The following is a 14589-nucleotide window of genomic DNA, read 5'->3' as shown; positions in this document are numbered from 1 at the left end:
AGTGGAGTGTTGCGCTGTAGAGTGGAGTGTTGCGCTGTAGAGTGGAGTGTTGCGCTGAAGATCGGCGCGCTGCGCTGTAGAGTGGCGCGCTGTGCTGTAGACTGGATCCCTGCGCTGTAGAGTGAGTGCTGCTCTGTAGAGTGGAATGCTGCGCTGTACAGTGGAGTGCTAAATTGGAAAGGTCTGCGCTGTAAAGTGGAGTGTTGTGTTGTGGAGTGTTGCGCTGTAGAGTGGAGTGTTGCGCTGTAGAGTGGAGTGTTGCGCTGTAGAGTGGAGTGTTGCGCTGTAGAGTGGAGTGTTGCGCTGTAGAGTGGAGTGTTGCGCTGTAGAGTGGAGTGTTGCGCTGTAGAGTGGAGTGTTGCGCTGTAGAGTGGAGTGTTGCGCTGTGGTGTGCTTTGTGGAGTGGAGCAGTTCACTGTAGAGTGCCGTGCTGGACTATGAAGTGCTGCGCTGTAGAGTGGAGTGCTGCATTTTGGAGCGCTGCGCTGTAGAGTGGAGCGCTGTAGAGTGGAGCGCTGCGCTGTAGAGTGGAGCGCTGCGCTGTAGGGTAGAGCGCTGCGCTGTAGGGTAGAGCGCTGCGCTGTAGAGTGGAGCGCTGCGCTGTAGAGTGGAGCGCTGCGCTGTAGAGTGGAGCGCTGCGCTGTAGAGTGGAGCGCTGCGCTGTAGAGTGGAGCGCTGCGCTGTAGAGTGGAGCGCTGCGCTGTAGAGTGGAGCGCTGCGCTGTAGAGTGGAGCGCTGCGCTGTAGAGTGGAGCGCTGCGCTGTAGAGTGGAGCGCTGCGCTGTAGAGTGGAGCGCTGCGCTGTAGAGTGGAGCGCTGCGCTGTAGAGTGGAGCGCTGCGCTGTAGAGTGGAGCGCTGCGCTGTAGAGTGGAGCGCTGCGCTGTAGAGTGGAGCGCTGCGCTGTAGAGTGGAGCGCTGTAGAGTGAAGCACTGCGCTGTACAGCAGAATGCTGTGTTGTATAGTGTTGCGCTGTAGAGTGGAGCGCTGCGCTGTAGAGTGGAGCGCTGCGCTGTAGAGTGGAGCGCTGCGCTGTAGAGTGGAGCGCTGCCCTGTAGAGTGGAGCGATGCGATGTAGAGTGGAGCGCTATACTGGGAAGTTCTGTGCTGTAGAGTGGAGTGCTGCGTTGTGTAGTGCTGCACTGTAGAGTGGAGTGTTGTGCTGTAGAGTGGAGTGTTGCGCTGTAGAGCGGCGCGCTGCGCTGTAGAGTGGCGTGCTGTGCTGCAGACTGGATCGCTGTAGAGTAGAGTGCTGCTCTGTAGAGTGGAATGCTGCGTTGTACAGTGGAGTGCTAAATTGGGACGGTCTGCGCTGTAAAGTGGAGCGCTGCGCTGTAGAGTGGAGTGCTGTATAGTGGAGTGGTGTGTTGTAGAGCGGGCTGGTGCGCTTTGTGGAGTAGTGCATTGTAGAGTGGAGCACTGCGCTGTAGAGTGGAGCACTGCGCTGTAGAGTGGAGCAGTTCGCTGTAGAGTGGAGTGCTGCATTGTATAGTGCTGCGCTGTAGAGTGGAGTGCTGGACTATGAAGTGCTACACTGTAGAGTGGAGTGCTGCGTTTTGTAGCGCTGCGCTGTAGAGTGGAGCGCTGCGCTGTAGAGTGGAGCGCTGCGCTGTAGAGAGGAGCGCTGCGCTGCAGAGTGGAGCGCTGGACTGTGAAGTGCTGCGCTGTAGAGTGGAGTGCTGGACTATGAAGTGCTACACTGTAGAGTGGAGTGCTGCGTTTTGTAGCGCTGCGCTGTAGAGTGGAGCGCTGCGCTGTAGAGTGGAGCGCTGCGCTGTAGAGAGGAGCGCTGCGCTGCAGAGTGGAGCGCTGGACTGTGAAGTGCTGCGCTGTAGAGTGGAGCAGTTCACTGTAGAGTGCAGTGCTGGACTATGAAGTGCTGCGCTGTAGAGTGGAGTGCTGGACTATGAAGTGCTACACTGTAGAGTGGAGTGCTGCGTAGTGGAGCGCTGTAGAGTGGAGCGCTGCGCTGTAGAGGAGCGCTGCGCTGTAGAGTGGAGCGCTGCGCTGTAGGGTGGAGCGCTGCGCTGTAGGGTGGAGCGCTGCGCTGTAGGGTGGAGCGCTGCGCTGTAGGGTGGAGCGCTGCGCTGTAGAGTGGAGCGCTGCGCTGTAGAGTGGAGCGCTGCGCTGTAGAGTGGAGCGCTGCGCTGTAGAGTGGAGCGCTGCGCTGTAGAGTGGAGCGCTGTAGAGTGGAGCGCTGCGCTGTAGAGTGAATGCTGCGCTGTAGAGTGAAGCGCTGCGCTGTACAGCAGAATGCTGTGTTGTATAGTGTTGCGCTGTAGAGTGAAGCGCTGCGCTGTAGAGTGGAGCGCTGCGCTGTAGAGTGGAGCGCTGCGCTGTAGAGTGGAGCGCTGCGCTGTAGAGTGGAGCGCTATACTGGGAAGTTCTGTGCTGTAGAGTGGAGTGCTGCGTTGTGTAGTGCTGCACTGTAGAGTGGAGTGTTGCGCTGTCGAGTGGAGTGTTGCGCTGTCGAGCGGCGCGCTGCGCTGTAGAGCGCCGTGCTGCGCTGTAGAGCGCCGCGCTGCGCTGCAGACTGGATCGCTGTAGAGTAGAGCGCTGCGCTGTAGAGTGAGTGCTGCTCTGTAGAGTGGAATGCTGCGTTGTACAGTGGAGTGCTAAATTGGGACGGTCTGCGCTGTAAAGTGGAGTGTTGCGCTCTAGAGTGGAGTGTGGCGCTCTTTGGTGTGCTTTGTGGAGTAGTGCATTGTAGAGTGGAGCACTGCGCTGTAGAATGGAGCACTGCGCTGTAGAGTGGAGCGCTGCAATGTAGAGTGGAGCGCTGCAATGTAGAGTGGAGCGCTGCAATGTAGAGTGGAGCGCTGCAATGTAGAGTGGAGCAGTTCGCTGTAGAGTGGAGCGCTGTACTGTAGAGTGGAGTGCTGCATTGTATAGTGCTGCGCTGTAGAGTGGCGTGCTGGACTATGAAGTGCTACACTGTAGAGTGGAGTGCTGCGTTTTGTAGTGCTGCGCTGTAGAGTGGAGCGCTGCGCTGCGCTGTAGAGTGGAGCGCTGCAGAGTGGAGCGCTGCGCTGCAGAGTGGAGCACTGCGCTGCAGAGTGGAGCACTGCGCTGTAGAGTGGAGCGCTGCGCTGTAGAGAGGAGCGCTGCGCTGCAGAGTGGAGCGCTGGACTGTGAAGTGCTGCGCTGTAGAGTGGAGCAGTTCACTGTAGAGTGCAGTGCTGGACTATGAAGTGCTACACTGTAGAGTGGAGTGCTGCGTAGTGGGGCGCTGTAGAGTGGAGCGCTGCGCTGTAGAGGAGCGCTGCGCTGTAGAGGAGCGCTGCGCTGTAGAGTGGAGCGCTGCGCTGTAGGGTGGAGCGCTGCGCTGTAGGGTGGAGCGCTGCGCTGTAGGGTGGAGCGCTGCGCTGTAGGGTGGAGCGCTGCGCTGTAGTGTGGAGCGCTGCGCTGTAGAGTGGAGCGCTGCGCTGTAGAGTGGAGCGCTGCGCTGTAGAGTGGAGCGCTGCGCTGTAGAGTGGAGCGCTGTAGAGTGGAGCGCTGCGCTGTAGAGTGAATGCTGCGCTGTAGAGTGAAGCGCTGCGCTGTACAGCAGAATGCTGTGTTGTATAGTGTTGCGCTGTAGAGTGGAGCGCTGCGCTGTAGAGTGGAGCGCTGCGCTGTCGAGCGGCGCGCTGCGCTGTAGAGCGCCGTGCTGCGCTGTAGAGCGGCGCGCTGCGCTGCAGACTGGATCGCTGTAGAGTAGAGCGCTGCGCTGTAGAGTGAGTGCTGCTCTGTAGAGTGGAATGCTGCGTTGTACAGTGGAGTGCTAAATTGGGACGGTCTGCGCTGTAAAGTGGAGTGTTGTGGAGTGTTGCGCTCTAGAGTGGAGTGTGGCGCTCTTTGGTGTGCTTTGTGGAGTAGTGCATTGTAGAGTGGAGCACTGCGCTGTAGAATGGAGCACTGCGCTGTAGAGTGGAGCGCTGCAATGTAGAGTGGAGCGCTGCAATGTAGAGTGGAGCGCTGCAATGTAGAGTGGAGCAGTTCGCTGTAGAGTGGAGCGCTGTACTGTAGAGTGGAGTGCTGCATTGTATAGTGCTGCGCTGTAGAGTGGAGTGCTGGACTATGAAGTGCTACACTGTAGAGTGGAGTGCTGCGTTTTGTAGTGCTGCGCTGTAGAGTGGAGCGCTGCGCTGCGCTGTAGAGTGGAGCGCTGCAGAGTGGAGCGCTGCGCTGCAGAGTGGAGCACTGCGCTGCAGAGTGGAGCACTGCGCTGTAGAGTGGAGCACTGCGCTGTAGAGTGGAGCACTGCGCTGTAGAGTGGAGCACTGCGCTGCAGAGTGGAGCGCTGGACTGTGAAGTGCTGCGCTGTAGAGTGGAGCAGTTCACTGTAGAGTGCAGTGCTGGACTATGAAGTGCTGCGCTGTAGAGTGGAGTGCTGGACTATGAAGTGCTACACTGTAGAGTGGAGTGCTGCGTAGTGGAGCGCTGTAGAGTGGAGCGCTGCGCTGTAGAGGAGCGCTGCGCTGTAGAGTGGAGCGCTGCGCTGTAGAGTGGAGCGCTGCGCTGTAGGGTGGAGCGCTGCGCTGTAGGGTGGAGCGCTGCGCTGTAGAGTGGAGCGCTGCGCTGTAGAGTGGAGCGCTGCGCTGTAGAGTGGAGCGCTGCGCTGTAGAGTGGAGCGCTGTAGAGTGGAGCGCTGTAGAGTGGAGCGCTGCGCTGTAGAGTGAATGCTGCGCTGTAGAGTGAAGCGCTGCGCTGTACAGCAGAATGCTGTGTTGTATAGTGTTGCGCTGTAGAGTGAAGCGCTGCGCTGTAGAGTGGAGCGCTGCGCTGTAGAGTGGAGCGCTGCGCTGTAGAGTGGAGCGCTGCGCTGTAGAGTGGAGCGCTGCGCTGTAGAGTGGAGCGCTATACTGGGAAGTTCTGTGCTGTAGAGTGGAGTGCTGCGTTGTGTAGTGCTGCACTGTAGAGTGGAGTGTTGCGCTGTCGAGTGGAGTGTTGCGCTGTCGAGCGGCGCGCTGCGCTGTAGAGCGCCGTGCTGCGCTGTAGAGCGGCGCGCTGCGCTGCAGACTGGATCGCTGTAGAGTAGAGCGCTGTAGAGTGAGTGCTGCTCTGTAGAGTGGAATGCTGCGTTGTACAGTGGAGTGCTAAATTGGGACGGTCTGCGCTGTAAAGTGGAGTGTTGTGGAGTGTTGCGCTCTAGAGTGGAGTGTGGCGCTCTTTGGTGTGCTTTGTGGAGTAGTGCATTGTAGAGTGGAGCACTGCGCTGTAGAATGGAGCACTGCGCTGTAGAGTGGAGCGCTGCAATGTAGAGTGGAGCGCTGCAATGTAGAGTGGAGCGCTGCAATGTAGAGTGGAGCGCTGCAATGTAGAGTGGAGCAGTTCGCTGTAGAGTGGAGCGCTGTACTGTAGAGTGGAGTGCTGCATTGTATAGTGCTGCGCTGTAGAGTGGAGTGCTGGACTATGAAGTGCTACACTGTAGAGTGGAGTGCTGCGTTTTGTAGTGCTGCGCTGTAGAGTGGAGCGCTGCGCTGCGCTGTAGAGTGGAGCGCTGCAGAGTGGAGCGCTGCGCTGCAGAGTGGAGCACTGCGCTGCAGAGTGGAGCACTGCGCTGTAGAGTGGAGCGCTGCGCTGTAGAGAGGAGCGCTGCGCTGCAGAGTGGAGCGCTGGACTGTGAAGTGCTGCGCTGTAGAGTGGAGCAGTTCACTGTAGAGTGCAGTGCTGGACTATGAAGTGCTGCGCTGTAGAGTGGAGTGCTGGACTATGAAGTGCTACACTGTAGAGTGGAGTGCTGCGTAGTGGAGCGCTGTAGAGTGGAGCGCTGCGCTGTAGAGGAGCGCTGCGCTGTAGAGTGGAGCGCTGCGCTGTAGAGTGGAGCGCTGCGCTGTAGAGTGGAGCGCTGCGCTGTAGAGTGGAGCGCTGCGCTGTAGGGTGGAGCGCTGCGCTGTAGGGTGGAGCGCTGCGCTGTAGAGTGGAGCGCTGCGCTGTAGAGTGGAGCGCTGCGCTGTAGAGTGGAGCGCTGTAGAGTGGAGCGCTGTAGAGTGGAGCGCTGTAGAGTGGAGCGCTGTAGAGTGGAGCGCTGCGCTGTAGAGTGAATGCTGCGCTGTAGAGTGAAGCGCTGCGCTGTACAGCAGAATGCTGTGTTGTATAGTGTTGCGCTGTAGAGTGGAGCGCTGCGCTGTAGAGTGGAGCGCTGCGCTGTAGAGTGGAGCGCTGCGCTGTAGAGTGGAGCGCTGCGCTGTAGAGTGGAGCGCTGCGCTGTAGAGTGGAGCGCTATACTGGGAAGTTCTGTGCTGTAGAGTGGAGTGCTGCGTTGTGTAGTGCTGCACTGTAGAGTGGAGTGTTGCGCTGTCGAGTGGAGTGTTGCGCTGTCGAGCGGCGCGCTGCGCTGTAGAGCGCCGTGCTGCGCTGTAGAGCGGCGCGCTGCGCTGCAGACTGGATCGCTGTAGAGTAGAGCGCTGCGCTGTAGAGTGAGTGCTGCTCTGTAGAGTGGAATGCTGCGTTGTACAGTGGAGTGCTAAATTGGGACGGTCTGCGCTGTAAAGTGGAGTGTTGTGGAGTGTTGCGCTCTAGAGTGGAGTGTGGCGCTCTTTGGTGTGCTTTGTGGAGTAGTGCATTGTAGAGTGGTGCACTGCGCTGTAGAATGGAGCACTGCGCTGTAGAGTGGAGCGCTGCAATGTAGAGTGGAGCGCTGCAATGTAGAGTGGAGCGCTGCAATGTAGAGTGGAGCAGTTCGCTGTAGAGTGGAGCGCTGTACTGTAGAGTGGAGTGCTGCATTGTATAGTGCTGCGCTGTAGAGTGGAGTGCTGGACTATGAAGTGCTACACTGTAGAGTGGAGTGCTGCGTTTTGTAGTGCTGCGCTGTAGAGTGGAGCGCTGCGCTGCGCTGTAGAGTGGAGCGCTGCAGAGTGGAGCGCTGCGCTGCAGAGTGGAGCACTGCGCTGCAGAGTGGAGCGCTGCGCTGCAGAGTGGAGCGCTGCGCTGCAGAGTGGAGCGCTGCGCTGCAGAGTGGAGCGCTGCGCTGCAGAGTGGAGCGCTGCGCTGCAGAGTGGAGCGCTGCTCTGTACAGTGGAGTGCTAAACTGGGAAGGTCTGCGCTGTAAAGTGGAGTGTTGTGTTGTGTAGTGCTGCGCTGTAGAGTGGAGTGTTGTGTTGTGTAGTGCTGCGCTGTGGAGTGTTGTGTTGTGTAGTGCTGCGCTGTAGAGTGGAGTGTTGTGTTGTGTAGTGCTGCGCTGTAGAGTGGAGTGTTGTGTTGTGTAGTGCTGCGCTGTGGAGTGGAGTGTTGCACTGTAGAGTGGAGTGTTGCGCTGTAGAGTGGAGTGTTGCGCTGTAGAGTGGAGTGTTGCGCTGTAGAGTGGAGTGTTGCGCTGTAGAGTGGAGTGTTGCGCTGTAGAGTGGAGTGTTGCGCTGTAGAGTGGAATGCTGTATAGTGGAGTGGTGTGCTTTGTGGAGTAGTGCATTGTAGATTGGAGCACTTTATAAGTACTATTCATAATTCCACTTATGTTTATATCCTAAGGTAAGTATGGGTGGATAATAAAACTGCAAATATATACTTACTTTACAATACAGTGGGAGGTCGCTATAATTAATGCAACATTCTTGCAGGTTTCTATTAACAACCTCATTAGAGTGCCTTCAGATTAGGCCACGAAAAGTAAATCTTCCTGTACCTTATGCCTTTTGCATACAAATAAACACTGACATGCCAAACATACATTCTGAAATACTCCACATCGACTAGCTTCAAGGGAGACCACTTTCATAATAATTTGTTTTTCTATTCATATCTGATGTTTCCAAGTGCAGCACAAGTCTTGGTACTATTAAAAGTAATTGTATTCAATTCATAGACCTCTGAAGTAAATGAAGTAGTTTATTTTGGTAGGGCTCAAACTTGTGAGACTCAGAAGCAGTGTAACTCACTGAGCCATCTGTCTGGCTATTTAACACATCTCAGGACATGGTCTAATTAACAAAAGTCACTCTGGTCTGCCCACTTGATGCAGGTGCACGTGGCGTTTTACTCAAAGGATAGTGAAAAAACACAAGCTGGATTTAGTCATGGCCCCGAATGCAGATTGCATGGATCTCGGAGGGCAATACATGTTTACTATCCAAAAAAGTAAAAATATAAATACAACAGTATGCTGTCAATTAGTCTTCATCACAAGGCAGTTAGAAAACATAGTTTAGACTCATGGGGGGATAAACAAACAGGAACATCCATTGACCTTAAGTTTCAGCAAAAACCATTCACCAGCTTTTATAAATTACCCTCCTGCCCCCTGCCTACATGCTACACTCTGAAATTATGTTGAAGCATCGACAACTAAGGTGCACTTCACATAAAAGAACTACAGTCACCGCCAAAGCTTTAGCCACGATACTCTGAGACCAGTGCTTAATTTGTAAAATATGAAGTCCAGGTGCTCAAATATTTTTCAGAGGCTCCACCCACTTCCGCCCTGGCTCCACCCACTTCATCTGCCCAATTACTCTATTGGCTCCGCCCACATCCTCAACCGGCACTGCTGAAAGTCAGATGTAATAGCCAATCTGAATTTCAGCAAGGGAACCTTCCCACAAGTAAGGATATGATAGGAGGTTCTCCTGTCCTATGAAAATTGAAAAAAGATTGAATCAAAAGTGCATTTAAAGCACAATTTTGGAAGAAATAAGTTAAAACGACTAATGCATTGAAAAGGGACATGTGAAACATTTCAGCACTCTATGCGCCAATTTGGGGAAAGGAAAATACTTGGGCATGCCATTTTTAATAGCGTCCAATACTAGCCATAGGCTGAGATCATATATATATGTTGCTGTCTGTGTATGTAAACCAGTATATAACAACACCCACCCAATCTTATGTCAGGATGCAGCGAGGATTTTGCTCATCTTTCGCCCTTTATTTTGACTAAAAATGGTTCAACATTTAACAAAAACCTATCCCATGAATCACCAGGAATTGGAGTCGAACACAACTTCAACCAATCCGAACACAATCTACCATAAGAGTTGTTGTCTCATCTATGCTCCTCTTTCTTGCACCAGCAGAGCACAGATAAGACATGAGTCTCTTAGTTAACTTATCCTGTAGACCTACTTTTCATATTTGTGCTTATTCATCTGTCATTGCTTTATGTCAATGTTGTGCCTACAGGTTCGCCTGTTTTGGGGATTTTCACTTAGGGAACGCACTCCAGAGGTCTAGTCGAGCCGAATACTGTTAAGGCGTTGGGACAGCTTGAGTGCGGTATTGACATACGCCCACTAAAGGGCGCTCCACGCCATAAATAACATTGTGAGCGCAAGAAGCGCGTATCGCTGCTCCGGGCATCCTAACATGTGGGCCTATATCACTTGTGCATAGCATCCAATAACACACACACACATATAAACATGCACAACAAATGTTGCGTTCAGATTCCTGATTCATCATCAGCAGCAGAACGTCACATGACTGAGCTTCTAAGAGTGTATTCACGCCTCACAGGTACAAGCTTGCCTCTGTAATTCACCAATCATGGTATGCTGCCATCACCACGCTCAAGGCATGAAACCCACGATAGGGACAGTACGCTTGGTGCACTCCTCCTGGTCCAGGACCGGGTCCAGAACCTATTATTATCAAAAGATTGTTCCTCAGGCAATTTACACACATGGAATTAGCATGTGTGACATGTCAAAAATCAGAAACCCAGGATCACAGGAATGCAGTTCGAGCATGCAGGGCTGGCAAGGCACACGGGTATACATCATGCACATGACATTTTCGTCTTAACAAAACCATTTTTTAAACTTAATTAGTGTATTTGATTCATATATCTTTTTCACTGGGTCAAATTTTGTGTGCTTTATAAGTAGTCCATGTATTAATAAAAAACAGTTGCAAAATACTGTTAACACATTTATTTAACGTGTACAAAACAGTTTAAAATCCTAAACTTTGCCATAAAGATCCATGAACACACGAAGGTCAGAGGCACACAGCCTGCTTTAGCTCCACATGAGCTAATGGAAGTGATGCAGCTGACCCTGTCTTTTCTAGAATTCCAAACGAAAACAGTGGCATTGAAAGTTGTTTTTGTACCCGAATTTTAGGAAGTGAAAATGAGCAGGGAAAGAATGTAATCGTTTCACTGCATCTTTTCATGAGGGCAGGCGTCTCAAGCCCTTGCATGATGGCGTTTAAGGCGTATGCATTTCCTAAATAATTACAATGGAAGGGGAGCCGTGAAAATGTGCTCCCTCCCTCCCTTCGCTTGCAAAGCTTAGCCTCTCCTGTGTAAACTTTGACCTCGTGTCGTCTGTCTATTCATTTATCTGTTTTTAACAACGTAAAATACTTATACAGGCTTTCAGTGAGCCCCCACCCTATTCTACGGTTTCTTATTGTCACTCACATTTGTTAGTCTGCCTACTCGGTGATCCTGATTGGCGCACTGGTACTCGGGCCAAAGGATTTTCAGTGCAGCCTTGGAGCACCGGCCCTGCCTGCCTTCTCATGTCTGGCGTTGACACGGTTATTGTGCTCGTCAAACATATATGAAAGGCCTGAACTCAATGCCAGGCTGTCCAGGAGGCCCACTTTATAAATAAATAAATAAATAAGCATTGGACACGGTGCGCCCACCTCCCACGCCCGCGCCAGTGGCATGATTGCTCGGCCCGGGGTGGCAGGCTTCTGACGCAGTGTTCAGTTCAGTGTCAAAGAGCAGAGTGTGAGCGTTGAGTTTTTTATTACTTACTGCGGTCCGTATGGTCGTCAGTTACTGCTGGACTGGTGACACTGCCTTAGTCAGTACTGGCCTTTATTAAGCGGCCTGTAGGCTTCTGCATAAAAGTGCCCGCCTTGACATCGCGCTAACTGCTGCTACACCAGTAGTGCGTGCGTGCGGGGGGCGTTGTCCACCATCCGTGTAAAGAAAAAGTTTACGCACGTCACATGCTGCCAGACGTAGCACCTACGGTAGCCCCATGGAACCAAATGCAGCCAAATTAGTGGCCCAACCACCGGCAACACTGCAACTGAGAGCGAAATAACCTGCATGATTGCATATATTTATCGAGCTTGCTGCGCTCTCACAGCAGCAGCACCACACGTCATCACTACTCTTCTTCACCGAAGGACTACTTGGAGCCTGAGACTGTAACGGAGTGTGAACAACACTGCAGTGATCCGGTAATTATATTCAATTTACTTTAACACATGACGTGCAGACTGCAGTGATGTAAGGTGGCAGTGTAGACCCGGCCCTGTCAAAAAGGTGCCGGTGCTAATCACCGGATAGCACCGGCACAAATTAATCACTGGCTACAGCGCCTCCACACTCTACAACCACAGCGACCCGCACTCTACAGCCACAGCGCCCCGCACTCTACAGCCACAGCGCGCCCCACACTCCACAGCGCGCCCCACACTCCACAGCGCGCCCCACACTCCACAGCGCGCCCCACACTCCACAGCGCGCCCCACACTCCACAGCACCCCACACTCCACAGCTCAGAAGGGCCATGAGATAGATTCTATCACTGTCGCCAGCATCATGTAAGTTGGGGATCGGATCCCTGGCTGCTCAGCCAATCAGAATGCACCTCACAACAAACGAGTAATTTTCTAGTTGCTGGCACGAGTGCGAGTGCAGCCCATACTGCTGAGGATATCAGTCTGGTCTAGGAGTGTCCTGAATTGTGTGCACCTGTGTCAGATGGATTTTTAGCAGTACTAGAGGCACGCACTGTACAAATAAGCTGTGATACTGTGCCGAGGGTGGAAGAGAGCAGTCCAGAGATCTGGTGGACACAGTAAACCGTGTGCAGGCCTGCGGTTGTTAAAGGGCTGAGTCTAGGACACAAGCCCATGAAGGAACAGGAAAAGGTAATTTTTCTGGTTCACCTTCAAAGGGAGGTAAAAAAAAAAAAGAATCTTGGTCCTCAGAAGTAAGTGCTCGCCTCTAAGTGGCCACCGCTAACCACTGTAGGCTACCTTTGAACATACACAATTTTATGTATCCCTAATACAAACTAAATTGGAGAAATGTGCCTGCCCGAGACAGGATTGTGCATTAATAGGTGATGTAACTTCACAATCTTTAAGCTTCCACAACAATCTGGCACAACAACACACACTTGAGCATAATTCCTTTGCAGGAGAGTGTCGCACATCACATCAATATTTAATTCATGCACTGTATATGGGGCCTCCTCTGGGAGGAGAATATATGCGGCAATGTGAAGGGTGGGGCTAGCATGCCTGTGGGGCCCGCCTGGTCAAGAAATCAGCACAGACCCGGTATCAGATGCTAAAATGGTAGACTCAAGACACTGCATACATGATGACATCGGTACAAACCAGTACAAAGCCGAAATAGGCCTCTCCTCCAAGAAAAATGGCACAGATGCAAATATCGATATCAAATCAGGAAATTTCTCAGACGGTCCGTCGGTCAGTCTCTTTGAGAGGCGGGCAGAGCTGTGACCGAAGTCAGTCACTCCTGTGCCCGTCATGAGCACACGCCTACTGTGACTCATGACGGCAGGGAGCCGTCCTGGGTACCCGCGCGCCACGCCTCACCCCCCCCCCCCCCGCACCGCGGCGGAATTTGCCATGCGGCAAAGGGGTTAAGCTATTGGCATTGTAAATGAAAATGCTTTTTATTTATGTTTTTAAAACGAAAACAAAAATAAAAAGGCATGTTATTTGCAATGTCAATAGCTCAAACTTGCGTAAATGCGAGACCTATTGCATTGCAAATGCTTGTTTTTCCATTCCGTGAAAACACTCAAGCAGATCTGGACACAATTTTACTACTGCCCACCTCAGGGTGAATACTCTGTAAGAAACAGTGCAACACTATTGGTAAAAAGGCTAAAATTAAAGTAAAAATAAATAGATTTAAAAGCAAATAAAATGAATCATGCTACCTATGTAATGTTATGTTAAAAGAATTTGTAAAGCATGCGTTTACCAAAGGGTGTCTTGGCACTAACTAAACCTAAACATGCTGAGACAGCGCACTTAATTGTTAAATAACCAAGCCTTGATCTCTTTCCTGAATGCCAGCAATGATTAAATAGTTCTTATTTGGGCCATAAGGCTATTCTATAGCTTTGTTGTGCAGAATATGAAGCTCCTACTTTCCTGGTTTAGCCTTCCTGATTCTAGAGATTACTAGAGTGTTGGACTTTGCGGAATATAGAGGTCTATTAGGGGTGTACCAACAAAAGGCATATCTTAGAAATTCTGGCCCTGTATGGTAAAGTTTTTTGTGCGCAGGCAGAGGAGTTTACATTTTACCCGGCTGCCAATCGAAAGCCAATGTAGCTTTTTAGAGCGGGGGTATCCAACCTTTTCCATAACCAGAGCTACTTCTGATCAATAAATATTAAAGACCTGAGCTGATAATGGCTTTGACAATTGATGCAGAAGTACCCAGATCAGAGACCTCACAATAGTGACTACACATTGCAGGATTACTAATAGTGACTAATCAGATGCATGTTACAATACTGAGTGATGCAAAAATATATTCAGAATACTGAGTTCAAACAGTATCCGAAAGTAAATCATCAAGATAAATAGATAAAGATTAAAAAATGTACCTAAAACAATATGGACGTACTTTCACGATAATATTGTGGTCCATATGCTAGATATATTTTTGGGCTGGGCATTAGCTAAAATGTGATATTGAGAGTGGAGACAGGTTGTTATACTGCAGGTAATGCAGCTGTCACCGTGTCTGTTTGCGTGATGCCACTGCTTTGGATAAAGGCCACTCCTGGGATACTGATATGCCGCGCTGCCTGACTAGACCCTCCGAATTAATGACTATACTGGGGTACACTTCGGATGGCTACTTTCAGGGTAATGCCAATCTACCTGCAGCTCCCGAGCAACCCCTTTGAGACATCTGACCTCGGCACTACATGAGTCTCAGCGGGGTCCATGGGGGGGGGGGGGGGGGGGGATCACCTGGCTAGCCCACATTCTAACATGGCCTGCGTTCTCCAAGGGAGCACAGGAGTGTCATAGTGCTATCACCAGGTTTTATCCTACTGTGGGAGCAGGTTCCAGTTAAGCCCAGTAAAGAGTCGTAAAATATTGCAGAGATTGATAGCTCTACATCGACACTTCCCTTTAAGAGTCAACCAGAAACCAGTAAGAGATGTGTGGTTGGCACCAAACTGTAGCCCCTCAGGAATTTCCGAAAATGCATTCACCAATCCCAGTACGCACCTTCTTACTCTCCCGTAAATACTGGATCAGTCCCTCAGTGGCTTCCAACCGCAGCTCCTGCTCGGGCTTGGCGATATCCCAGAAGAAATCCAGAAACAGGCGGTTCTGTTGAAGGACCCGATGAGACTCAGACTTTTTCTCTGGCTGCTCCATCTTCGCTGCCATGCTGAAGCTAGACCCACGTGCACCAACACAGACACCACTTCCGGGTCACAGGGTAACAGCCATGGACAAGGAAGACGGACGTTTGAAAAGCAATGAAGCAGATGATGGGCGGAAGGCTGCCTCGCTTTCCATAACGACACTCGTAAGTAAAGCGGCCATCTTGTACGTGCTCTTTTAAGTAATAGGACACACATTTACAATGTATTTATTTTTATCTTTATTTTTTAATGCTATTTTATATAGCGCGAACT

At 51.8% G+C, this 14589-nt stretch overlaps 1 protein-coding gene across 2 annotated transcripts in view; it reads right to left on the bottom strand.

The window, feature by feature from the left end:
• The window catches only part of MYBBP1A (MYB binding protein 1a), a 678288-nt gene extending 663914 nt beyond the window's left edge, over positions 1-14374 (bottom strand). The window contains exon 1 of one of the 2 annotated variants that reach the window (XM_078679447.1): positions 14174-14374. In XM_078679447.1, the coding sequence (XP_078535573.1) occupies positions 14174-14338 (165 nt within the window). In that variant the 5' untranslated portion in view covers positions 14339-14374. Of the gene's footprint in view, positions 1-10682; positions 10831-14173 lie in introns of those variants that run through there. The other variant, XM_078679448.1, reaches the window with a different exon arrangement.
• Positions 14375-14589: the final 215 nt, after the last annotated feature.

Source organism: Lissotriton helveticus, chromosome 3_1, assembly GCF_964261635.1.
Source record: "Lissotriton helveticus chromosome 3_1, aLisHel1.1, whole genome shotgun sequence".
Lineage (NCBI taxonomy): Eukaryota > Metazoa > Chordata > Amphibia > Caudata > Salamandridae > Lissotriton > Lissotriton helveticus.
Note: the sequence above shows the minus strand (reverse complement) of the source record. Positions and strands in the feature narration are given on the sequence as shown.